This window comes from Oncorhynchus mykiss, chromosome 27, assembly GCF_013265735.2.
Source record: "Oncorhynchus mykiss isolate Arlee chromosome 27, USDA_OmykA_1.1, whole genome shotgun sequence".
NCBI classification, from domain to species: domain Eukaryota; kingdom Metazoa; phylum Chordata; class Actinopteri; order Salmoniformes; family Salmonidae; genus Oncorhynchus; species Oncorhynchus mykiss.
This window is the reverse complement of record NC_048591.1, coordinates 35,075,476-35,103,160: the sequence shown is the minus strand read 5'-3', so window position 1 is coordinate 35,103,160 and position 27,685 is coordinate 35,075,476. Positions and strand designations below refer to the sequence as shown.

At 43.7% G+C, this 27,685-nt stretch overlaps 1 protein-coding gene across 1 annotated transcript in view; it reads right to left on the bottom strand.

The window, feature by feature from the left end:
• The window catches only part of gucy1a2 (guanylate cyclase 1, soluble, alpha 2), a 96,412-nt gene that overhangs the window by 7,882 nt on the left and 60,845 nt on the right, over positions 1-27,685 (bottom strand). Inside the window, exon 7 of the mRNA XM_036965275.1 lies at positions 24,198-24,341. Within this exon, the coding sequence (XP_036821170.1) occupies positions 24,198-24,341 (144 nt within the window). The remainder of the gene's footprint in view (positions 1-24,197; positions 24,342-27,685) is intronic.

Sequence of the window (27,685 nt, the reverse complement as noted above, 5' to 3'; positions counted from 1 at the left end):
CAATAGAGTGCTGAGTACCAGGCAGTTAGCAAGTTTGGTAGGCTACTAATGACCATCAGCAGCATCAGAGCTTGGAGAAGCCTAATTACCGTGACTAAACGGTCATGTGGAATTTGTCTGCCGACGTGACCGCCAGTGTGACAGTAATACAGTCACCGCAACAGCCCTAGAAGTGGATCTCTAATGATCCACTTCAGTATCTCATCTCCATGGTTACTAACACCAATGAGCAGATGCCAGCACACCAATGTGGGTAACCTTGGCAATGAGAGAGAGAGACCAAAGCCTCGTCATCACAGCAGGACAGATAAATGAAAAACATCAAGCCCAGGGGACCACATTTCCTCATATCACCCCCCTGTCAGCCCCCCTGATAGCACTCCTGACAAACCCCCCCACACCCACTGAGGACACACACAAGACACAGATTGTACTCCTTATGGACTCACATGGGAAATATATACAATACAATAAACTTTTTCCCAAACACACAGTGTCTAAACTCTGGTGTCCAAACACCCAGCGCGCCCTAGACCTTCTGTCTGAGGACCAACTAGGGTCACCCAGCCACATAATAATACACACAGGCACAAACAACCTGAGAACACAGCAGGAAAAGGTGGCCACAGCACTCAAGGGAGTGATAGAAAAAGCTTCTACCACTTTCTTCAACGCACAAATGATTATCCTCATGCTGCTACCACGAAAAGGCTTCCACCCTGCTACCATACATTGGGTAAATGCAAGTATTTCCCGTGACTGTGCCTTAAAACAAAATGTTTACCTGGCCCACTGTTAAGGGAATTTTTATCAATAATGACTACTTATGTATACATTTCAATCAGGACTGACTAATGAGAATACTATTATGTTACTGTATATGTACTAATCAGAATACTATTATGTTACTGTATATGTACTAATCAGAATACTATTATGTTACTGTATATGTATGAATTTTCTTTTTAATCCTAGTACTGAATATAATGTGTGTAAATATAATCAAGAATTAGGACAATGACTGACTGTTCCTTGGTAGAAGTGAATGAACTATATCGCCAGACTGGCTAGAATGCTTATCTACACAGGCTGACCTTGGCTCTAGGTGAGGTGGGAAGGCTTGAGATCTATAGAGCCTTTCTACCAGTGTCAAGAAGAGACGGAACATTTAGAAAATGCTGACGTCATTTTCAGTTTATAACCTGTGGTAAAATGTGTAAGGAGCAGTACTCTCGTGAATAAAATCTGCTGTTTGACTTTAAGACTGGGCTCTGTCCATTTTTATAAAATAAGGGTCATGAATTGACAGAGTGTTTAATTTTGATTGGGTATTAAAACAGAGGAATTTAATTCCTGTAACACCCACCACTCCACCCTGGACTTGAACAGCCTTTACGACCAGGTCCACCTATACAAGGCAGCAGTGCCCACCGCCGCCAGGACCCTAAAGGACATCGCCCTCAACCACAGCCCCACCACCTCACATAAGAGCAACAGATCAACGGACACTCTCCCAGACCTGCGGGACACTCTCCCAGACCTGTGGGACACTCTCCCAGACCTCTCTCCCAGACCTGTGGGACACTCTCCCAGACCTCTCTCCCAGACCTGCGGGACACTCTCCCAGATCAGCGAACATTCTCCCAGACCTGTGAGACACTCTCCCAGACCTCTCTCCCAGACCTGTGGGACACTCTCCCAGACCTGCGCGACAGCCTCCCACCCCATGCCCCCCACTCCAACAAAGAGGGCCTCAACATGAGTCACACATATGCCCAGACCGTGAGCGGACAAACAGGCCCAACCCCCAATCTTACACTAGCCCAAGCCAATGGCATGTAGCAGATGCTCAGCAGGCTCTGCTCACACTTACTGGTCTGGGGCCAAACCACACGGCCAACAACAGTGGACACTTTATGAAACACAAAGCCTTCACTATCTCATCCTGGAATATCCTAGGCCTGAGATCATCTGCCTTTGGTCTAAAGAGCAGGAACTTGGCCTTCAAAGAAATCAGAAATACAGACATTTCATCCTACAAGTAACATGGTATGGCGGAGATGGACCCCACTGGTTGCCCTCTAGGTTACAGAGAGCTGGTAGTTCCATCCACCAAACTACCAGGTGGGAAACAGGGAAGGGACTCAGAGGGTATGCTAATTTGCTATAGAGCAGACGTAAGGTGACAGAATTCCCTCCCCCATATGCCCACCTAGACACAACTACGACAACATAACCAACAAAAACGGGTCACAACTCCTGCAGCTATGTCGCACGCCAGGTCTGTACATAGTCAATGGTAGGCTTTGAGGGGACTCCTACGGTAGGTACCCCTATAGCTCATCTCTTGGCAGTAGTACTGTAGAATACTTCATCACCGACCTCATCCCTGAGTCTCTCAGAGCATTCACATTCAGCCCACTGAAACTCCTATCAGATTACATCAAAATCACAATCTACTTGAACGGAGCAAGAATCAACCACGAGGCATCGAAGCCGAACAAACTGAATACTATTAAAAAAAATGTATAGATGGAAGGAGGGTAGTGTAGAAACCTACCAAAAACAATGGGCCAACAACCAATCCAATCCCTCCTAGACAACTTCCTGGACAAAATGTTTTCCTCCAATAGTGAAGGTGTAAATTTGGCAGCAGGAAGCCTGAACAATATATTTGACCTATCAGCGGACATATCACATTTTAATTCAGGCAGAAAACCTAAGACAACTAAGAATGAGAAATGGTTTGATGAAGAATATGAATAAATCACTTCTCCAACTTTTTCAGCCCAATAACAAAGAACAAACAGCAAAAACATATACATGATCAAATACACATCTTAGAATCACCTATTAAAGACTACCAGAACCCACTGGATTCTCCAATTACATTGTATGAACTACAAACCCTCTAACAAAAAAAGGCCTGTGGGGTTGATGGTATCCTCAATGAAATGATAAAATATACAGACAACAAATTCCAATTGGCTATTCTTAAAACTCTTCAACATTATCCTCAGCTCTGGGATATTCCCTTTTATTTGGAACCAAGGCCTGATCACACCAATCCACAAAAGTGGAGACAAATTTGACCCTAATAATTACCGTAGAATATGCTTCAGCAGCAATCTCTCAAAAATCCTCTGCAGTATCATCAACAGCAGTGAAAACAATGTATTGAGTACGGTTGCAAAGGGTCGGAAACTTTCCGGGAAATGTTCCATGGGAAGTTAAGCCCGGGAATTTTGGGAATTATGTTTAAATTAATTCAGCTAGGACATAGCAGTGAACCTTTTTTGAGGGATACACATAAAGCAATTTTAGATCTTGTGGCATATTTTGATTAATCTAGCCCCAATTCAATGGAATTGCAACCCTCTGCATGCACAGTGCATTCTTCCATCACATGAGCAGTGCACTTCCATCATACAGTATGTACAGCTGATTCTCAAGATCTTGCACACTAATGAGACGCTATTGAGCCCACAGTACTACACTGTCTGAACCAAGAACTACCTGCTTTCTGGTAAATTTTGATTACAATACTGAGTGGGATGAATATATTTTATATGACATACATTATGTTTTTGTTAACTAGTAAATAGTACCCTGCAGCAACGTGTGTTTACAATCATTTCTAACTTGTTAACAATTTCTGCTAGTTAGTTTTTGCTACCATGTGGGGTTTAGCTTGCTTGAGCCTGCCAACTGGGGAGTGTTCATTCACCTGTTTCCATACATGTTTCATTTAAAACATTTGTCTAATAAAGGAGTTATTTAATCAAACTGCTTAACTATTTATCTGTACATGGAATGTATTTGTTTGTTTTTTTTTACACATTTTTTTCTAATCTTTACAGGAAAATGCCACAGGCACTATCTGATGTGTGGAGACATTTCACTGCAACTAATGTGGAAGGAAAAGCTGTGTACATTCGCAAATACTGTGCCAAGTCACATGTGAAGAATGCAACAAAGATGCAGAATCATCTGGCCAAGTGGATAAAGTTCCCGCAGCACTCACAACAAGCAACCTCTGACAAAAGTCCCTCTACTTCTATTCGAGGTCTACCAGCTAATTCTTGGGCTACAATATCTCTTTTGCCAATTGGCCTGGACCCTTTATTGCCGACACGGAGCCTCGCCGATCCATCACGACTGGTCTCCAGACGTAATCGTCTGAGGTGGTTTCAACAGGCTTTTCCGTTGCGACGTTGCCGAAGACCAATCTACTATCTCCGGCCCGCTAGCTTTCTGAATCGGTGTGTCTCGAGCTCGCCTAGCGTAGTAGCAACTACCCAACGGCTCCCTGACTCACCTATTGCTGCTCATTGGACCCTATGGTCACTAGGCTACACATGCCTCTCCCTAATGTCAATATGCCTTGTCTACTGCTGATTAGTTTAGTTATTATTGTTTAATTTCACTGTAGAGCCCCCAGCCCCGCCCTAAATGCCTTAGATAGCTCTTTTGTCCCACCCTCCACACATGTGGAGACCTCACCTGGCTTAACTGGTGCCTCCAGAGACGCAACCGCTCTCATCGTCACTCAATGCCTAGGTTTACCTCCACTGTAATCACATCCTACCATACCCATGTCTGTACATTATGCCCTGAATCTATTCTACCACACCCAGAAATCTGCTCCTTTTATTCGCTGATCCCAATGCACTAGACAACCAATTCGTATAGCCTTTAGCTGTACCCTCATCCTACTCCTTCTCTGTTCCTCTGGTGATTTAGAGGTTAAACCAGGCCCTGTAGCCCGCAGCACCACACTTATTCCCCAGGCGCTCTCATTTATTGACTTCTGTAACCGTAAAAGCCTTGGTTTCATGCATGTTAACATCAAATGCCTCCTCCCTAAGTTTTTTTAATTCACTGCTTTAGCACACCACGCCAACCCTGATGTCCAAGCCGTGTCAGAATCCTGGCTTTGGAAGGCCACCAAAAATTCAGAAATTTCCATCCCCAACTACAACATTTTCCGACAAGAAAGAACTGCCAAAGGGGGCGGAGTTGCGATCTACTGCCGAGAAAGCCTGCATAGTTCTGTCATACTATCCAGGTCTGTGCCCAAACAATTCGAGCTTCTACTTTTAAAAATCCACATTTCCAGAAATAAGTCTCTCACTGTTACATCATGTTATAGACCCCCCTCAGCCCCCAGCTGTGCCCTAGACACCATATGTGAATTAATTGCCCCCCATCTATCTTCAGAGTTTGTACTGTTAGGTGACCTAAACTGGGATATGCTTAACACCCGGGCCATCCTACAATCTAAATTAGATGCACTCAATCGCACAAATTATCAAGGAACCTACCAGGTACAACCCTAAATCTGTAACCATGTGAACCCTCATAGATATCATCCTAACCAACTTGGCCTCTAAATACACCTCTGCTGTCTTCAACCAGGATCTCAGCGATCACTGCCTCATTGCCTGCTTCCATAATAGGTCCGCAGTCAAACGACCACCCCTCATCACTGTCAAAATCCCCCTTAAACACTTCAGTGAGCAGGCCTTTCTAATCGACCTGGCCCGGGTATCCTGGAAGGATATTGACCTCATCCCATCAGTAGAGGATGCCTGGTTGCTCTTTAAAAGAGCTTTCCTTACCATCTTAAATAAGCATGCAGAACTAAGAACAGATATAGCCCTTGGTTCTCCCCAAACTTGACTGCCCTTGACCAGCACAAAAGCATTTTGTGGGGTACTGCATTAGCATCAAATAGCCCCCGCAATATACAACTTTTCAGGGAAGTCAGGAACCAATATACACAGTCAGTTACGAAAGCTAAGGCTAGCTTTTTCAAAGAGACATTTGCATCCTGTAGCACTAATTCCAAAAAGTTTTGGAACACTAAAGTCCATGGAGAATAAGAGCACCTCCTCCCTGCTGCCCACTGCATTGAGGAAACTCTGTCACCACTGATAAATCTACGACAATCGATTATTTCAATAAGCATTTTACTAACCCATACCCCGGCCAACAGCTCTGCACCCCCCGCAGAAACTTGCCCAAGCCCCCCCGCTTCTCCTTCACCCAAATCCAGACAGCTGATATTCTGAAAGAGCTGTATAATCTGGATCCCTACAAATCAGCTGGGCTAGACAATCTGGACCCTCTCTTTCTAAAATTATTTGCAGAAATTGTTGCAACCCCTATTACCAGCCTGTTCAACCTCTCTTTCGTGTCTTCTGAGATCCCCAAAGATTGGAAAGCTGCCGCGGTCATCCCTCTCTTCAAAGGGGGAGACACTCTAGACCTAAACTGTTATAGACCTATATCGATCTGCCCTGCCTTTCTAAAATCTTCAAAAGCCAAGTTAACAAACAGATCACCGACCATTTAGAATCCCACTGTACCTTCTCCACTATGCAATCTGGTTTCTGAGGTGGTCAATGGTGCACCTCAAGGTCCTAAACGATATCATAACTGCCATCGATAAAAGACAGTAAGTACTGTGCAGCCATCTTCCATCAACCTGGCCAAGGCTTTCGACTCTGTCTTTGTTTCTCAAATGACTGCTTCGCCTGGTTCACCATCTATTTCTCAGATAGAGTTCAGTGTGTCAAATCGGAAAGGGCCTGTTGTCTGGGGGTGCCACAGGGTTCAATTCTTGGGCCGAACCTTTTCTCTGTATATATCAATGATGTCACTCTTGCTGCTGGTGATTCTCTGATCCACCTCTATGCAGACGACACCATTCTGTATACATCTGGCCCTTCTTAGGACACTGTGTTAACAAACCTCCAAACAAGCTTCAATGCCATACAACACTCCTTCCGTGGCCTCCAACTGCTTTTAAATACTAGTAAAACTAAATGCCGATCACTGCCCGCACCTGCCCGCCACTCAAGCATCACTACTCTGGACGGTTCTGACTTAGAATATGTGGACAACTACAAATACATAGGTGTCTGGTTAGACTGTAAACTCTCCTTCCAGACTCACATCAAACATCTCCAATCCAAAATTAAATCTAGAATCGGCTTCCTATTTCGCAACAAAGCCTCCTTCACTCGTTCTGCCAATACATACCCTCGTAAAACTGACTATCCTACCGATCCTCGACTTTGGAGATGTCATTTACAAAATAGCCTCCAACACTCTACTCAACAAATTGGATGCAGTCTATCACAGTGCAATCCATTTTGTCACCAAAGCCCATACTACCCACCACTGCGACCTGTACGCTCTCGTTGGCTGGCGCTCGCTACATATTCGTCGCCATACCCACTGGCTCCAGGTCATCTATAAGTCTATGCTAAATAAAGCCCCGCCTTATCTCAGTTTACTGGTCACCATAGCAACACCCACCCGTAGCACATGCTCCAGCAGGTATATTTCACTGGTCATCCCCAAAGCCAACACCTACTTTGGCCACCTTTCCTTTAAGTTCTCTGCTGCCAATGACTGGAACGAATTGCAAAAATCACTGAAGCTGGAGACATATCTCCCTCTCTAACTTTAAGCATCAGCTGTCAGAGCAGTTTACCGATCACTGTACCTTTAATCAGCACATCTGTAAATAGCACACTCAACTACCTCATCCCCATATTGTTATTTATTTATTTTTGCTCTTTTGCACCCCAGTATCTCTACTGGCACATCATCATCTGCACATCTACCACTCCAGAATTAATGCTAAATTGTAATTATTTCGCCTCTTTAGCCTATTTATTGCCTTACCTCCCTAATCTTACTACATTTGCACACACTGTACATAGCTTTTTCTATTGTGTTATTGACTGTATGTTTGTTTTACTTCATGTGTAACTCTTGTGTTTTTTTATGTGTCGAACTGCTTTGCTTTATCTTGGCCAGGTCACAGTTGTAAATGAGAACTTGTCCTCAACTGGCCACCTGGTTAAATAAAGGTGAAATAAAAAAAGAAAAGAGGTGAAAATGATGAATCAGACACCTTATCGATAGCAACAGCTTATGGTCCTCCTGGAATCAGACACCTTATCGATAGCAACAGCTTATGGTCCTCCTGGAATCAGACACCTTATCGATAGCAACAGCTTATGGTCCTCCTGGAATCAGACACCTTATCGATAGCAACAGCTTATGGTACTCCTGGAATCAGACACCTTATCGATAGCAACAGCTTATGGTCCTCCTGGAATCAGACACCTTATCGATAGCAACAGCTTATGGTCCTCCTGGAATCAGACACCTTATCGATAGCAACAGCTTATGGTCCTCCTGGAATCAGACACCTTATCGATAGCAACAGCTTATGGTTCTCCTGGAATCAGACACCTTATCGATAGCAACAGCTTATGGTCCTCCTGGAATCAGACACCTTATCGATAGCAACAGCTTATGGTTCTCCTGGAATCAGACACCTTATCGATAGCAACAGCTTATGGTCCTCCTGGAATCAGACACCTTATCGATAGCAACAGCTTATGGTTCTCCTGGAATCAGACACCTTATCGATAGCAACAGCTTATGGTTCTCCTGGAATCAGACACGTTATCGATAGCAACAGCTTATGGTCCTCCTGGAATCAGACACCTTATCGATAGCAACAGTTTATGGTCCTCCTGGAATCAGACACCTTATCGATAGCAACAGCTTATGGTCCTCCTGGAATCAGACACCTTATCGATAGCAACAGCTTATGGTCCTCCTGGAATCAGACACCTTATCGATAGCAACAGCTTATGGTCCTCCTGGAATCAGACACCTTATCGATAGCAACAGCTCATGGTCCTCCTGGAATCAGACACCTTATCGATAGCAAAAGCTTATGGTCCTCCTGGAATCAGACACCTTATCGATAGCAACAGCTCATGGTCCTCCTGGAATCAGACACCTTATCGATAGCAACAGCTTTTGGTCCTCCTGGAATCAGACACCTTATCGATAGCAACAGCTTTTGGTCCTGCTGGAATCAGAAGTTTTTTTGACTCAATGGAGGAGCGTAGTCAGAGAAATGCTGATGAATGTCTTGTTCGAGTTGTGTATGCAACTGGTTCACCTCCGATGCTCACAGGCAATGTGTATTGGAAGAGATTTCTGAACGTTCTTCGCCCAGCATACACCCCTCCAAACAGACATGATTTATCTACTCATTTGCTGGATGCAGAGTTCAACAGAGTTCAAGTGAAGGTCAAGCAAATCATAGAGAAAGCAGACTGTATTGCAATCATCTCTGATGGCTGGTCAAATGTTCGTGGGCAAGGAATAGTTAACTAAATCTTCTCCACCCCTCAAACAGTATTCTACAAGAACACAGACACAAAGGACAACAGACACACACCGGTCTCTACATTGCAGAGGAGCTGAAGGCAGTCATTAATGACCTTGGACCACAGAAGGTATTTGCACTGGTGACAGACAATGCTGCGAACATGAAGGCTACTTGGTCTAAAGTGGGAGGAGTCCTACCCTCACATCACACCCATTGGCTGTACTGCTCATGCATTGAATCTGCTCCTCAAGGACATCATGGCACTGAAAACAATGGATATACTCTGCAAGAGAGTCAAGGAAATGGTTAGGTATGTGAAGGGTCATCAAGTTATAACAGCAATCTACCTCACCAAGCAAAGTGAGACGAAGAAGAGCACCACATTGAAGCTGCCTAGTGTTGTCATCATGTTTGACAGTCTCCTGGAGGGGAAGGAGTCTCTCCAAGAAATGGCCATATCATAGTCTGCCGATATGGACAGCCCCATCAAGAGGACCCTCCTGGTGATGTATTTTGGGAGAGAGTGGTAAGCAGTCTGAAACCTATATCCGTAGCCATTGCACAGATTGAGGGAGACAATGCCATCCTGTCTGATGTTCAGACTCTGCTTGCAGATGTAAGAGAATAAATCCGTACTGCCCTGCCCACTTCACTGTTGCTCCAAGCAGAGGAATCTGCAGTTCTGAAATACATCAAAAAGGGTGAAGACTTCTGCCTGAAGCCCATACACCCCGCAGCATACATGTTGGACCCCAAGTATGCTGGCAAGAGCATCCTGTCTGGTGCAGAGATCAACAAGGCATATGGTGTCATCACTACTGTGTCTCGCCACCTTGGCCTGGATGAGGGCAAGGTTCTTGGCAGTCTGGTGAAGTACACTTCCAAGCAAGGGCTTTGGATTGGATAAGCAATATGGTAGTTGTGCCAACATATCTCATCAGCCACCTGGTGGAAAGGACTTTGTGGATCTGAGGCTGTTTCCACTGTTGCCTCCATCCTCTTCCAAATCCACCAACATCAGCCGCCTCAGAGTGCAACTGGTCCAATATTACAACACTTTAACCAATAGTAGCCAATAATAGTAGCCAATCTATATTATTTTAAAACGTTTGTGAGTGTAATGTTTACTAATGTTTCTCTTGTTTATTTCCCTTTTCTTTATTGTCTATTCCATTTTCTTTGGCAATGTAAACATATGCTTCCCATGACAATAAAGCCCTTTGAATTGAATTTGAGAGTGTGAGAGCAGAGAGCGTGACGAGGAGAGGGAGAGAGTGAGAGGAATGTGTGCTATTCTGATCACACTGCCATAGAGATGGACAGATTGCCAGATGTTTTGAAGAAAGAGGAGATTGAGAGAGAGATGGACAGATTGCCAGATGTTTTGAAGAACGAGGAGATTGAGAGAGAGATGGACAGATTGCCAGATGTTTTGAAGAACGAGGAGATTGAGAGAGAGATGGACAGATTGCCAGATGTTTTGAAGAACGAGGAGATTGAGAGAGAGATGGACAGATTGCCAGATGTTTTGAAGAACGAGGAGATTGAGAGAGATGGAGCGACAAGTTAAGGTGTGGTATTTTATTATTTCTCTCTACAAATGGACCCCCTCTTCCCTCTAAACAATAAACAGTAAACATTACCAAAGGATTCCAAAGGAATAGAGACATTTCAAGTGTCATTATGGCTGTACACAGTGTTGTAACGATGTGCAAATAGTTCAAGTACAAAAGAGGAAATAAATAAACATAAATATGGACTCTATTTACAATGGTGTTTGTTCTTCACTGGTTGCCCTTTTCTTGTGGCAACTGTTCACATATGTTGCTGCTGTGATGTCACACAGTGGTATTTCACCCAGTAGATATGGGAGTTTATCAAAATTGGATTTGTTTTCAAATGTGGGTCTTTGTAATCTGAGGGAAATATGTGTATCCAATATGGTCAAACTACCTCTCTCTCATAGACTACTTTACATACACAGTGGTATTGGCTAGTTGTGAGCACGCTGACTGAAAAGCATTTATCCGGCTGAAGTAGTTTGAACGAGCAGAGTATCTCTCCTCTATGAGAGAGGGAACAAATCATTAGAGAGGGAACAAATCATTAGAGAGAGAGAGAGAGGGAACAAATCATTAGAGAGAGAGAGGGAACACATTAAAGAGAGAGAGGGAACAAATCATTAGAGAGAGAGAGAGAGAGGGAACACATCATTAGAGAGAGAGAGGGAACACATTAAAGAGAGAGAGGGAACAAATCATTAGAGAGAGAGAGGGAACAAATCATTAAGAGAGAGAGGGAACAAATCATTAGAGAGAGAGAGAACAAATCATTAGAGAGAGAGAGGGAACAAATCATTATAGAGAGAGAGGGAACAAATCATTAGAGAGAGAGAGAACAAATCATTAGAGAGAGAGAGGGAACAAATCATTAGAGAGAGAGAGGGAACAAATCATTAGAGAGAGAGAGAGAGAACAAATCATTAGAGAGAGAGGGAACAAATCATTAGAGAGAGAGAGAACAAATCATTAGAGAGAGAGAGGGAACAAATCATTATAGAGAGAGAGGGAACAAATCATTAGAGAGAGAGAGAACAAATCATTAGAGAGAGAGAGGGAACAAATCATTAGAGAGAGAGAGGGAACACATCATTAGAGAGAGAGAGGGAACAAATCATTAAGAGAGAGAGAGCACGATACAGAGAACGGGGTTAAAGGGCATAGCTATGCCAGTCGATTTTTGGTAAAATAAACTATAGGCCACAAACATGCACGCCAGACACATGCACTCACAGACACATGCACGCACAGGCACACACACACCAGACACATGCACTCACAGGCACACACACACCAGACACATGCACTCACAGACACACACACACCAGACACATGCACGCACAGGCACACACACACCAGACACATGCACTCACAGGCACACACACACCAGACACATGGACTCACAGGCACACACACACCAGACACATGGACTCACAGGCACACACACACCAGACACATGGACTCACAGGCACACACACACCAGACACATGGACTCACAGGCACACACACACCAGACACATGGACTCACAGGCACACACACACACCAGACACATGGACTCACGTGCACAGACTGATACAGGCATACACATGCATGGCCACACGTAACATTACAATTGTGTAGTTCCCGTTTTTAAGGACTGAAGGAGACAGACAGACAGACAGACAGACAGACAGACAGACAGACAGACAGACAGACAGACAGACAGACAAGTAGGTAGATAGGTACATGCTGGCCACACCGGCCGCGTTGCGTGCGTGAGTGTTGCAAAATAAGTTTACACATACATGTTAATCTATAATTTCATACAAACTGCTGGCCCGCGTCAATGAGCGTCTGCGAAGCCAGGCACTAAAAATAGAACTTGGTTCTTTTTAAGGCGCTTGACGCAGTGCAAGTCATGCCTGGTTATTAGGAGCATATACCCACGAGGGTGATTGAAAAATGAACGAGGTCCACCCTCCAGTCCAGTTGGTTGCAGTAACGCACCTTAAAGTTGTTTGCCAAAGGCATATAAACTCCACAGAAGACTGAACTAAGAGAGATTATTTTTTTTATTTTTTTTATTTCACCTTTATTTAACCAGGTAGGCTAGTTGAGAACAAGTTCCCATTTACAACTGCGACCTGGCCAAGCTAAAGCATAGCAGTGTGAACAGACAACACAGAGTTACACATGGAGTAAACAATTAACAAGTCAATAACACAATAGAAAAAAAAAGAGTCTATATACATTGTGTGCAAAAGGCATGAGGAGGTAGGCGAATAATTACAATTTTGCAGATTAACACTGGAGTGATAAATGATCAGATGGTCATGTACAGGTAGAGATATTGGTGTGCAAAAGAGCAGAAAAGTAAATAAATATAAACAGTATGGGGATGAGGTAGGTAAATTGGGTGGGCTATTTACCGATAAACTATGTACAGCTGCAGCGATCGGTTAGCTGCTCAGATAGCAGATGTTTGAAGTTGGTGAAGTTACTAGAAACTAACAAGGTTTCACCTTTCATCTGTGGAGTAATTGTCAGAGTAGAGAACATGTGATTTTGTGTGAATCAAAATCAAATCAAAGTTTATTTGTCACGTGCGCTGAATACAACAGGTGTAGCTTAGTGAAAGAAGAAGTTACAGGTCTGCGAGAGCCAGAAATCATGCTTGTTTGTAGGTGACCAAATACTTATTTTCCACCATAATTTGCAAATAAATTCATTAAAAATCCTACAATGTGATTTTGTCTGTCATAGTTGAAGTGTACCTATGATGAAAATTACAGGCCTCTCTCATCTTTTTAAGTGGGAGAACTTACACAATTGGTGGCTTACTAAATACTTTTTTGCCCCACTGTACAGTAGCGAGGCTATATACAGTAGCGAGGCTATATACAGTAGCGAGGCTACATACAGTAGAGGCTATATACAGTAGCGAGGCTATATACAGTAGCGAGGCTATATACAGTAGCGAGGCTAAATACAGTAGCGAGGCTATAACAGTAGCGAGGCTATATACAGGTGCGAGGCTATATACAGTAGCGAGGCTATATACAGTAGCGAGGCTATAACAGTAGCGAGGCTATATACAGTAGCGAGGCTATAACAGTAGCGAGGCTATATACAGTAGCGAGGCTACATACAGTAGCGAGGCTATATACAGTAGCGAGGCTATATACAGTAGCGAGGCTACATACAGTAGAGGCTATATACAGTAGCGAGGCTATATACAGTAGCGAGGCTATAACAGTAGCGAGGCTAAATACAGTAGCGAGGCTATAACAGTAGTGAGGCTAAATACAGTAGCGAGGCTATATACAGTAGCGAGGCTATATACAGTAGCGAAGCTACATCCATAGAGGCTATATACAGTAGCGAAGCTACATACAGTATAGAGGCTATAACAGTAGCGAGGCTATATACAGGTGCGAGACTATATACAGTAGCGAGGCTATATACAGTAGCGAGGCTATATACAGGCACCGGTTAGTCAGGCTGATTGAGGTAGTATGTACATATAGATATGGTTAAAGTGACAATGCATATATGATGAACAGAGAGTAGCAGTAGCGTAAAAGAGGGGTTGGCGGGTGGTGGGTGGTGGGACACAATGCAAATAGCCCGGTTAGCCAATGTGCTGGGGCTAATTGAGGTAGTATGTACATTAATGTATAGTTAAAGTGACTATGCATATATGATAAACAGAGAGTAGCAGCAGCGTAAAAGAGGGGTCGGGGGGGGCACACAATGCAAATAGTCCGGGTAGCCATTTGATTAGATGTTCAGGACTCTTATGGCTTGGAGGTAAAAACTGTTGAGAAGCCTTTTTGTCCTAGACTTGGTACTCCGGTACCACTTGCCGTGCGGTAGTAGAGAGAACAGTCTATGACTGGGGTGGCTGTGGTTTTTGACCATTTTTAGGGCCTTCCTCTGACACCGCCTAGGTTAAGCAGTTGCCATACCAGGCAGTGATGCTGTTGAATCTTTTGAGGATCTGAGGACCCATGCCAAATCTTTTCAGTTTCCTGAGGGAGAACAGGTTTCGTCATGCCCATTTCACAACTGTCATGGTGTGTTTGTACCATGTTAGTTTTTTGGTGATGTGGACACCAAGGAACTTGAAGCACTCAACATGCTCCACTGCAGCTCCGTCGATGAGAATGGGGGCATGCTCAGTCCTCCTTTTCCTGTAGTCCACAATCATCTCTTTAGTCTTGGTTACGTTGATGGATAGGTTGTTATTCTGGCACCACCCGGCCAGGTCTCTAACCTCTTCCCTATAGACTGTCTCATCATTGTCGGTGATCAGGCATACCACTGTTGTGTCGTCTGCAAACTTAATGATGGTGTTGAAGTCGTGTTCGGCCATGCAGTCGTGGGTGAACAGGGAGTACAGGAGGGGACTGAGCACGCACCCCTGAGGGGCTCCAGTGTTGAGGATCAGTGTGACAGATGTGTTGCTACCTACCCTCACCACCTGGGGCCCGTTGGAAGTCTAGGATCCAGTTGCAGAGGGAGGTGTTTAGTCCCAGGTTCCTTAGCTTAGTGATGATCTTTGAGGGTACTATGGTGTTGGACGCTGAGCTGTAGTCAACGAATAGTCTTCTCACATAGGTGTTCCTTTTGTCCAGGTGGGAAAGGGCAGTGTGGAGTGCAATAGAGATTGCATCATCAGTGGATCTGTTTGGGGGTATGCAAATTGGAGTGGGTCTAGGGTTTCTGAGATAATGGTGTTGATGTGAGTGCTACGGGTCTGTATTCATTTAGGAAGGTTGCCTTCGTGTTCTTGGGCACAGGGACTATGGTTGTCTGCTTGAAACGTTGGTATTACCGACTCAATGAGGGACATGTTGAAAATGTCAGCGAAGACACCTGTCAGTTGGTCAATGGGTCGATATTCTACAAAGATCCATGAAAAAAAAGGAACTTGTGCATTTCAGGTAAAATTACAACCCAATGTTTATATCCCAGGACAAATGAGCTAGCGACAGCAAGCTAGCTAGCTGTCCATGAATGTTTCATGTTTGTTATCGACCTGTCCCCAAATTAATATAGTTGGTTCAGAGTTAATTTTGATATTTCAACCTGCGTGTCCAGATCGTGTCTGGTGTGGATGGACAAAATCAACATGCGGACGCACCGGCATGCCCGGTGTAGTCAGCATGGGTGGTGTAGTCAGCATGCCCGGTGTAGTCAGCATGGGTGGTGTAGTCAGCATGGGTGGTGTAGTCAGCATGCCCGGTGTAGTCAGCAAAGGTGGTGTAGTCAGCATGCCCGGTGTAGTCAGCATGGGTGGTGTAGTCAGATGCCCGGTGTAGTCAGCATTGGTGGTGTAGTCAGCATGCCCGGTGTAGTCAGCATGGGTGGTGTAGTCAGCATGCCTGGTGTAGTCAGCATGGGTGGTGTAGTCAGCATGGGTGGTGTAGTCAGCATGTTAGTTTAAACAGAGCTAAGTTCCTTCTAGACGACCAGCAGAGCAGAGCTCTGCAACAGGAGCCTGGTTTGAGCCAGGACATATCCAGCTCACCACATAGCAGCAGCTAATGGGGATCCATAATAAATACAAATGCATATGTTTATGACAAAAAATAGTGGCACCCTTGATAAAGATGAGCAATAAAGACAGAATAAAATAAATCATACAAATACTGTCCTGTGTGAATTTAAGTATGCCCTCTCTAATTCTCTCTTTCTCTCTTTCTTTCTCTCTCTCGGAGGACCTGAGCCCAAGGACCATGCCTCAGGACTACCTGACATGATGACTCCTTGCTGTCCCCAGTCCACCTGGCCGTGCTGCTGCTCCAGTTTCAACTGTTCTGCCTGTGATTATTATTATTTGACCATGCTGGTCATTTATGAACATTTGAACATCTTGGCCATGTTCTGTTATAATCTCCACCCGGCACAACCAGAAGAGGACTGGCCACCCCACATAGCCTGGTTCCTCTCTAGGTTTCTTCCTAGGTTCTGGCCTTTCTAGGGAGTTTTTCCCAGCCACCGTGCTTCTACACCTGCATTGCTTGCTGTTTGGGGTTTTAGACTGGGTTTCTGTACAGCACTTTGAGATATCAGCTGATGTACGAAGGGCTATATAAATACATTTGATTTGAGATATAGTCTATGCTCAAAATTTCTAAATTATATTATTTTCAACTAAAACAATTGCTCAGAAAAAATATTTGTTTAACAAGTAATAATTTTTTCTGTCTCAAAAAGATAGGGGTTAACATTAATGACACCCCATTTTTCTCTCAGTAATTGTATTAGTATAAAATAATATAATTTTCCCATGCTCTGTATTTGTATTATTTATTTTATACAGTATTTTGTCATCTCTATCAAGGGTGCCAATAATTTCGGTCGTGACTACATGTGATTCGCAGCACCCTTGTCTTGTTGTCATGACAACAGAGAGAGACATAGGTTGTGTTTTAAAGGTTGTGTGAGGTTGGTTATTTTTATTGCTGGTTGCCGTTTGGTAGAAAGTCTAGGTGGAAGCAAGCTAAAAAACAACCTGGAGCTCTGAGCCAACACACAAACAAACACACACACTCACAGACACAATGTTGACTCTGACAGCGTTACTGGCCAACTGACATAGACAGCTGGATGTAAGAGAAAAGGGCCTCTCTACCTGTGGAGACAGGAGAAAGGCAGATTGCCTGAACGTGACTTTCTCTCTAACCTAACACAAAACAGCCCAACACAAAGCTCAACTATTTCCTGTAAGACATGAAACATCAGCTTAACAGAAACAACCGTCATTAACTAGCCAAAAACAGTCCTGCTGCCACGCCACAATTCTCCCATCACCATGGTAACTGCACACTACGCATTCCCATGTTCTATCCATCACCGTGGCGATCGATGTGTTCGCAATAAGTGAATTACACACATAGGTGCTGTGGCTCACAAATTGCAAGCATACATACGCACTTTCACACACACACATTTATTGTACACTCACACACAACAACAAAAACACAAACATTGTAGTGTTCGTCCGTGTGTGTATATGTGCTTGTGTCTGTGCATGTGTGCCTGTGTGTGGTGTGTGTGCGCGTGTGCTTTCTTCCTTGTGAAGACACGTTTCATCTCATCAGTTGTCAATAAAGGGGAATATGAGAGGGGCTCCACTGTCAGCATCTACAGTTGGTTAAGCACTTTCTTCCCAATGTGCCATGACACAGATGATTATATCAACACACACACATCTGGGACTGTAAGCCAGGCCAACGAGCAGCTAGCACAACACAACACAACACAGCACAGCCAAAGATATTCAGAACTAACCCAAGATAGCAGGGCTGGGCGGTATACCATATTTTACTATCTACCGGTACTGATGCGCGGACTGGTTTGGGTTTTTACTTTACCTTCTATAAAGATATTTGAATGTTTGGTTTGTTAAATGTGACACGCCGTGTGTAACGTCCATTTTTATAGTTAACTCTGCTACTTGAGTCAGCCCTCTCCGCTCTCTCAATGTCCCTTTCCACACAGACCTAGCCCCACACCAATGTTGATGACAACGAAGTTGTTTCCACTTTGCTTCATAATATAAATAGACTAACATTCTATAATTACACTATTAGGGTTGTGTTTCTTACATCTACAAACCGCTAGTAGATGCAACAGTATCTTCTAAATCAAAGAAGAATAAGTGAAGCATCAATACGTATGTCGACTACACAAAGAAACATTTAATGTAGCCTTTGGTTCCTACCCTGTCACAATTACGCCTCCCTGTCATCTTCATTCATTGTCATGTCAACATAACACTGTATTCGAAGTGCCCACTATTATATTTTAACTAATAGAATTAGAATAATCATTCTATTTCCATGAGTCCAACAGTTCACCCAAGTGTTTTGCTCTGAATCACAAGTCAAATCGCAATTGCAACATTTGGTTAAAAATAAGGCCTCGTTTTTTTGCCCATATCGTGCAGCCCTACGTGGCAGTGTGGATATTATCTCAGTTGAGTGCTCTGTTCTTGAACGGCACTGTTGGTTAAAGGTTTGTAAGTAAGCATTTCACGGTAAAGTCTACACTTGTGGTATTCGACACGTGACAGATAAAGTTTGATTTGATATGCAGAAATTGCTGGAAACGCAGGAGATTATTTTTGGTTGAATTTGAATTGAACAGTATAAAAATCAGAATGGAGAAAGACCCATTGAAATCACAATGTACAGGTATGTACATTGTTGCCACCCTAGGGTCACGTACTACTCATAAAGCAAATGTAGAACTTTTACTATTCAAAAACATCAAATAACATCAAATACCTTCATACTGCCCCACCCCCCCCACCCCCCCCCCCCCCCCCAAAAAAAATGGTGATATGATATTTTGTCCATATCGCCCAACCCTACAAGATAATTAATCTGTGTCGTTTACCATGGGGACAAATGAAGCATAGTGGGCAGAACATGCAAGAAGGTAGTCAAAACCAGATCTTACTGGCGAGTTGCAACACGAATTTGCATATTTCCGTTAGCAACGCCTCCTCTGTGAAGTGCACGTGTGCACAAACTCATTTTGACCTTTGCACTTCTGCAAAAAAAAAAAAAATGTTTACTTTGGCAAAGTGTCAAGTCTATAAAACGTAGTGTAATGTGTTCATAGTAGATTATCGTTTTGGGAACAGAAAAATGCTTTGAGATCAGATGTTTCATCGATGTCGGCCCAGTTTCACCTTGTTTCATCCTCTCCCACTACTGGACTTCCTCTCACAAGTTGTTTTATTTAAGCTTTATTTCACTAGGCAAGTCGGTTAAGAACAAATTCTTATTTACGGCCTACCAAAAGGCAAAAGACCTCCTGCGGGGACGGGGGCTGGGATTAAAAAAATTCTAATAATAAAAATTTTAAAAAAAATATAGGACAAAACACATCACGAGACAACACTACATAAAGAGAGACCTAAGACAACAACATAGCAAGGCAGCAACACATGACAACACAGCATGGTAGCAGGACAAAACATGGTACAAACATTATGGGGCACAGACAACAAACAGCACATAGGGCAAGAAGGTAGAGACAACAATATATCACGCAAAGCAGCCACAACTGTCAGTAAGAGTGTCCATGATTGAGTCTTTGAATGAAGACATTGAGATAAAACTGTCCAGTTTGAGTGTTCGTTGCAGCTCGTTCCAGTTGCTAGCTGCAGCGAACTGAAAGGACGAGACCCAAGGATGTGTGTGCTTTGGGGACCTTTAACAGAATGTGACTGGCAGAATGGGTGTTGTATGTGGAAGATGAGGGCTGCAGCAGGTATCTCAGATAGGGGGGAGTGAGGCCTAAGAGTGTTTTAAAAAATAAGCATCAACCAGTGGGTCTTGCGAAGGGTATACAGAGATAACCTGTTTACAGAGGAGTATAGAGTGCAGTGAGGTGTCCTATGAGGAACATTGGTGGCAAAGCTGATGGACGAATGGTAAAGAACATCTAGCCGCTCTAGAGCACCCTTACCCGCCAATCTATAAATTATGTCTCCGTAATCTAGCATGGGTAGAATGGTCATCTGAATCAGGGTTAGTTTGGCAGCTGGTGTGAAAGAGGAGTGATTACGATAGAGGAAACCAAGTCTAGATTTAACTTTAGCCTGCAGCTTTGATATGTGCTGAGAGAAGGACAGTATACCGTCTAGCCATACTCCCAAGTAGTTGTATGAGGGGACTACCTCAAGCTCTAAACCCTCAGAGGTAGTAATCACACCTGTGGGGAGAGGGGCATTCTTCTTACCAAACCACATGACCTTTGTTTTGGATGTGTTCAGAACAAGGTTACGGGTAGAGAAAGCTTGTTGGACACTAAGAAAGCTTTGTTGTAGAGCATTTAACACAAAATCCGGGGAGGGGCCAGCTGAGTTTGAGACTGTATCATCTGCATATAAATGGATGAGAGAGCTTCCTACTGCCTGCAGATTTTCTGAATTTATACACTGCACTCTTTGTGAGAGGTAGTTTGCAAACCAGGCCAAAGACCCCTCAGAGACACCAATACTCCTTAGCCGGCCCACAACAATGGAATGGTCTACCGTTTCAAAAGCTTTGGCCAAGTCAATAAAAATAGTAGCACAACATGGCTTAGAATCAAGGGCAATGGGGACATCATTGAGGACCTTTAAGGTTGCGGTGACACATCCATAACCTGAGCGGAAACCAGATTGCATACCAGAGAGAATACTATAGACATCTAGAAAGACAGTCAGTTGATTATTGACAAGTTTTTCCAACACTTTTGATAAACAGGGCAAAATAGAAATAGGCCTATAACAGTTAGGATCAGCTTGGTCTCCCCCTTTAAATAAAGGACGAACCGTGGCTGCCTTCCAAGCAATGGGAACCTCCTCAGAAAGGAGAGACAGGTTTAAAAGGTTGGAGATTGGCTTGGCGGTAATAGGGGCAGCAACCTTAAAGAAGAAAGGGTCTATACCATCTAACTCAGATGTTTTTTGGGGGTCAAGTTTGAGGAGCTCCTTTAGCACCTCAGACTCAGTGACTACCTGCAGGGAGAAACATTGTAGTGGGGCAGGGGAAAAAGAGGATGAAGCATTGGGGATAGTCGCATTAGAAGGGGTGGGAGATGAGGAAATGTTGGACGGTCAAGGAGGCATGGCTGAGTCAAATAGGAATCCTGACTTAATGAAGTGGTGATTAAAGAGCTCAGCCATGCACTTTAAGGGACATGGGCAGCTGTGAGGAGGAGGGTTTATTCTCCAGGTCTTTAATCGTTTTCCAGAACTTCTTGGGGTTAGACCCACAGAGAGAGAACTGCTCCTTAAAGTAACTAACTTCGGCCTTCCGGATAGCATGAGTGCACTTAATACTCAATTGCCTGAACGAGAGCCAGTCAGACATTCTTGAGGTGCAGTAACACTGGAAGATCACAGTCAAACCAGGGGCTGAACCTGTTTTAAATACTAATTTTCTTTATGGGGGCACAACACCACTGAAAATATCAACAGAGGGATCAAGCTGATTCTATACCCTTTCACAGAGGCCAGTTCATGAAGGAAGGCTTGTTTACCATTTTACAGAGGCCAGTTCATGAAGGAAGGCTTTTTTTAGCAAGCGTCTATGACAAATCAGGACAGGTCGTTTCACTGAGCAGCCATTTTGAACACAGCCTGTAAAACAGTGATCACAAGGTCATTACAGAAAACCCCAGACTGATACCTATCAGGATTATTTGTGAGGATAACATCAAGAAGAGTAGCCTTTTCTGAGTGTTTGGAGTCATACCTTGTGGGATTGGTAATAATCTGGGAAAGATTTAGGGTGTCCCATTGCTTTAGGACTTGGACACTACAATATTTGGTGGTGGATCCTAGACTTCCTGACGGGCCCCAGGTGGTGAGGGTAGGCAGCAACACATCTGCCACACTGAACCTCAACACTGGAGCCCCTCAGGGGTGCGTGCTCAGTCCCCTCCTGTACTCCCTGTTCACCCACAACTGCATGGCCAGGCACGACTCCAACACCATCAATAAGTTTGCAGACGACACAACAGTGGTAGGCCTGATCACCGACAACGACAAGACAGCCTATAGGGAGGTCAGAGACCTGGCCGGGTGGTGCCAGAATAACAACCTATCCCTCAACGTAACCAAGACTAAGGAGATGATTGTGGACTACAGGAAAAGGAGGACCGAGCACGCCCCCATTCTCATCGACGGGGCTGTAGAGGAGCAGGTTAAGAGCTTCAAGTTCCTTGGTGTCCACATCACCAACAAATTAGAATGGTCCAAACACACCAAGACGATCATGAATAGGGCACGATGAAGCTATTCCCCCTCATGAAACTAAAAAGCTTTGGCATGGGTCCTGAGATCCTCAAAAGGTTCTACAGCTGCAACATCGAGAGCATCCTGACTGGTTGCGTCACTGCCTGGTACGGCAATTGCTCGGCCTCCGACCGCAAGTTACTACAGAGGGTAGTGCGTACGGGTCAGTACATCACTGGGGCTAAGCAGCCTGCCATCCAGGACCTCGACACCAGGCGGTGTCAGAGGAAGGCCCTAAAAATTGTCAAAGGCTCTAGCCACCCCAGTCATAGAATGTTCTCACTACCATAGCATGACAAGCAGTACCGGAGTGCCAAGTCTCTGACAAAAAGGCTTCTCAACAGTTTTTACCCCCAAGCCATAAGACTCCTGAACAGGTAATCAAATGGCTACCCGGACTATTTGCATTGTGTGCCCCTTTTACGCTGCTGGTACTCTCTGTTAATCATATATGCATAGTTACTTTAACTATACATTCATGTGGGGCGGCAGGTAGCCTAGTGGTTAGAGCGTTGGACTGGTAACCGAAAGGTTACAAGATCCAATCCCTGAGCTGAAAATATAAAAATCTGTCGCTCTGCCCCTGAACAAGACTGTATATAGCCTCGCTACTGTATATAGCCTCTCTACTGTATGTAGCCTCGCTACTGTATATATCCTCGCTACTGTATATAGCCTCTCTACTGTATATAGCCTCTCTACTGTATATAGCCTCGCTACTGTATATAGCCTCGCTACTGTATATAGCCTCTACTGTTATAGCCTCACTACTGTATATAGCCTCCCTACTGTAAATAGCCCCACTACTGTATATAGCCTCACTACTGTAAATAGCCTCACTACTGTAAATAGCCTCACTACTGTATATAGCCTCACTACTGTAAATAGCCTCACTACTGTATATAGCCTCACTACTGTATATAGCCTCGCTACTGAAAATATATTTTTACTGATGTTTTAGTTCTTTACTTACCTATTTTTCACCTAATTCATTTTTTGCACTACTGGTTAGAGCCTGTAAGTAAGCATTTCACTGTAAGGTCTATAACACCTGTTGCATTCGGCGCACGTGACAAATAAACGTTGAATTGATTTGGTGAGAGAACGCTCTAAAAGGATTCTTCAGCATATGGCCCCTGTGACGTGTCTGTGTTACCCCTTCTGTCTGTGGAACAACACAGCTAGCACATAACAAGACCGCACAAAACAGCTAGCACATAACAAGACCGCACAACACAGCTAGCACATAACAAGACCGCACAAAACAGCTAGCACATAACAACACTGCACAAAACAGCTAGCACATAACAACACTGCACAAAACAGCTAGCACATAACAAGACCGCACAAAACAGCTAGCACATAACAAGACCGCACAAAACAGCTAGCACAAGCACAACACAATAGCACAACACAGCACCGGAATGATCAGCTTACAGATGCTTTCAATTATAGGTGTAAACCACATTTACAATTGAATGAGAAGAGAGACAGATAACGAGGAGGGTGAAAAGGGAGAGAAAGAAAGGGAGGGAGAAAGAGAGAAAGAGAGAGGGGGAGGGAAAAGGGAGAGAGAAAATAAGACAGAAAAAGAGAGTGAGGGAGAAAGTGCCCCCCTCCCCGTGCCAAGCAAAGACTCACCTTGATGGATTTGCTGTCCGGCGTTAACACCTCCTCTGACAGCTCCATCATCTTCAGGGCCATGAGTGCGATTGGCTTGGCATGGCTGTCAATCTTCTGGTGGAGCCCGCCCGCAACACAGTAGGCGTCGCCTATAGTCTCAATCTACATTGGGATTGGAGGAGAGATATTTTCAGAATAAAAAATGATAAAACAAGTTTTAACCCCCCCCCCCAACCCGCAAAAGCTGTACCTGACAACAAGAAACACAACTCTCATTTTCATCCAGTCTCAGTCATCTATCCAGAGTAACCATGACAATGGGAACATACAGTGCCTTGCGAAAATATTCGGCCCCCTTGAACTTTGCGACCTTTTGCCACATTTCAGGCTTCAAACATAAAGATATAAAACTGTATTTTTTTGTGAAGAATAAACAACAAGTGGGACACAATCATGAAGTGGAACGACATTTATTGGATATTTCAAACTTTTTTAACAAATCAAAAACTGAAAAATTGGGCGTGCAAAATTATTCAGCCCCTTTACTTTCAGTGCAGCAAACTCTCTCCAGAAGTTCAGTGAGGATCTCTGAATGATACAATGTTGACCTAAATGACTAATGATGATAAATACAATCCACCTGTGTGTAATCAAGTCTCCGTATAAATGCATCTGCACTGTGATAGTCTCAGAGGTCCGTTAAAAGCGCAGAGAGCATCATGAAGAACAAGGAACACCCCAGGCAGGTCCGAGATACTGTTGTGAAGAAGTTTAAAGCCGGATTTGGATACAAAAAGATTTCCCAAGCTTTAAACATCCCAAGGAGCACTGTGCAAGCGATAATATTGAAATGGAAGGAGTATCAGACCACTGCAAATCTACCAAGACCTGGCCGTCCCTCTAAACTTTCAGCTCATACAAGGAGAAGACTGATCAGAGATGCAGCCAAGAGGCCCATGATCACTCTGGATGAACTGCAGAGATCTACAGCTGAGGTGGGAGACTCTGTCCATAGGACAACAATCAGTCGTATTTTGCACAAATCTGGCCTTTATGGAAGAGTGGCAAGAAGAAAGCCATTTCTTAAAAATATCCATAAAAAGTGTTGTTTAAAGTTTGCCACAAGCCACCTGGGAGACACACCAAACATGTGGAAGAAGGTACTCTGGTCAGATGAAACCAAAATGTAACTTTTTGGCAACAATGCAAAACGTTATGTTTGGCGTAAAAGCAACACAGCTGAACACACCATCCCCACTGTCAAACATGGTGGTGGCAGCATCATGGTTTGGGCCTGCTTTTCTTCAGCAGGGACAGGGAAGATGGTTAAAATTGATGGGAAGATGGATGGAGCCAAATACAGGACCATTCTGGAAGAAAACCTGATGGAGTCTGCAAAAGACCTGAGACTGGGACGGAGATTTGTCTTCCAACAAGACAATGATCCAAAACATAAAGCAAAATCTACAATGGAATGGTTCAAAAATAAACATATCCAGGTGTTAGAATGGCCAAGTCAAAGTCCAGACCTGAATCCAATTGAGAATCTGTGGAAAGAACTGAAAACTGCTGTTCACAAATGCTCTCCATCCAACCTCACTGAGCTCGAGCTGTTTTGCAAGGAGGAATGGGAAAACATTTCAGTCTCTCGATGTGCAAAACTGATAGAGCCATACCCCAAGCGACTTACAGCTGTAATCGCAGCAAAAGGTGGCGCTACAAAGTATTAACTTAAGGGGGCTGAATAATTTTGCACGCCCAATTTTTCAGTTTTTGATTTGTTAAAAAAGTTTGAAATATCCAATAAATGTCGTTCCACTTCATGATTGTGTCCCACTTGTTGTTTATTCTTCACAAAAAAATACAGTTTTATATCTTTATGTTTGAAGCCTGAAATGTGGCAAAAGGTCGCAAAGTTCAAGGGGGCCGAATACTTTCGCAAGGCACTGTATGGTTCTCTCTCTCTCCTCTCTACTCACATGGAGCAGGAAAAGAGAGAGGGGAGAGAGGTGAAAGTGGAGACGAGAGAAAATGGCAGTAAAAAGAGAGAAGGGGAAGAGTCAAGTAAAAAAGTGGAAGGGTGAGGAGAGAGGAAGGGAAGGGTGAGGCGAGAGGAAGGGAAGGGACGCATAGAGGGAGTGATGGTTGTTAATGGACGGATAGAGGGAGTGATGGTTGTTAATGGACGGATAGAGGGAGTGATGGTTGTTAATGGACAGATAGAGGGAGTGATGGTTGTTAATGGACGGATAGAGGGAGTGATGGTTGTTAATGGACGCATAGAGGGAGTGATGGTTGTTAATGGACAGATAGAGGGAGTGATGGTTGTTAATGGACGGATAGAGGGAGTGATGGTTGTTAATGGACGGATAGAGGGAGTGATGGTTGTTAATGGACGGATAGAGGGAGTGATGGTTGTTAATGGACGCATAGAGGGAGTGATGGTTGTTAATGGACGGATAGAGGGAGTGATGGTTGTTAATGGACGGATAGAGGGAGTGATGGTTGTTAATGGACAGATAGAGGGAGTGATGGTTGTTAATGGATGGATAGAGGGAGTGATGGTTGTTAATGGACAGATAGAGGGAGTGATGGTTGTTAATGGATGGATAGAGGGAGTGATGGTTGTTAATGGATGGATAGAGGGAGTGATGGTTGTTAATGGATGGATAGAGGGAGTGATGGTTGTTAATGGACCCACTGGGCCTTGCTGTAATGCCACTCTGTCATGTAGCCAGTACTGACACACTCATGTTAAGCACCATTGGCCATTAATCAGTGTGTTTTTCCACATACGCACGCACACACACGTTTCTGATTTAAAACAACTTGATTGATCCCTGTATTTACCCACGGCAGCACCACTGTTCGTAGGCCGTCATTGAAAATAAGAATTTGTTCTTAACTGACTTGCCTAGTTAAAAAAAAAAAATTGCACTAAACCTCTCCTATGTGGACAGATGACACAACAATGACACAACAGGGTTGGAGTCAATTGTGAACAATAACTTTGAATTGGCCACACCCCACAGGAAGAAGAATTTGAATATAATTTGAATCAACTGAGATGTGAAACATGAAAGTTCATTAATTTGACAAATATTTTATAAAAAGGATATGCCACTTATTAAGGCAAACAATACACATACCATATGAAATTTACATTTTATTATAACTGAAAGATGTCAAACAGTATTCTTCTTTGTCATGAGATGTTAGATTGTTCCCTTCCATACTGCAGTGTTTGATCTAATGCATTATGGGGAAAAAACACATTTATTCTGATATTTCAAAACATTAAGGGAATTATGAATTATTATGGACAACCGACATGATCTTTCAATATTTCCAGACCACTGTAATTATTTAAAATTGTTAAAGAGAATGAGTTTTAAAGATGAAATGTTTCAACCTTATGCTAAATGGTAAAGGTAACCATGCATGAAGTCAAAATAAATATTGCTCTGGTAATGTGTGGAATAAATAATGCATTTCAATTTCATTGA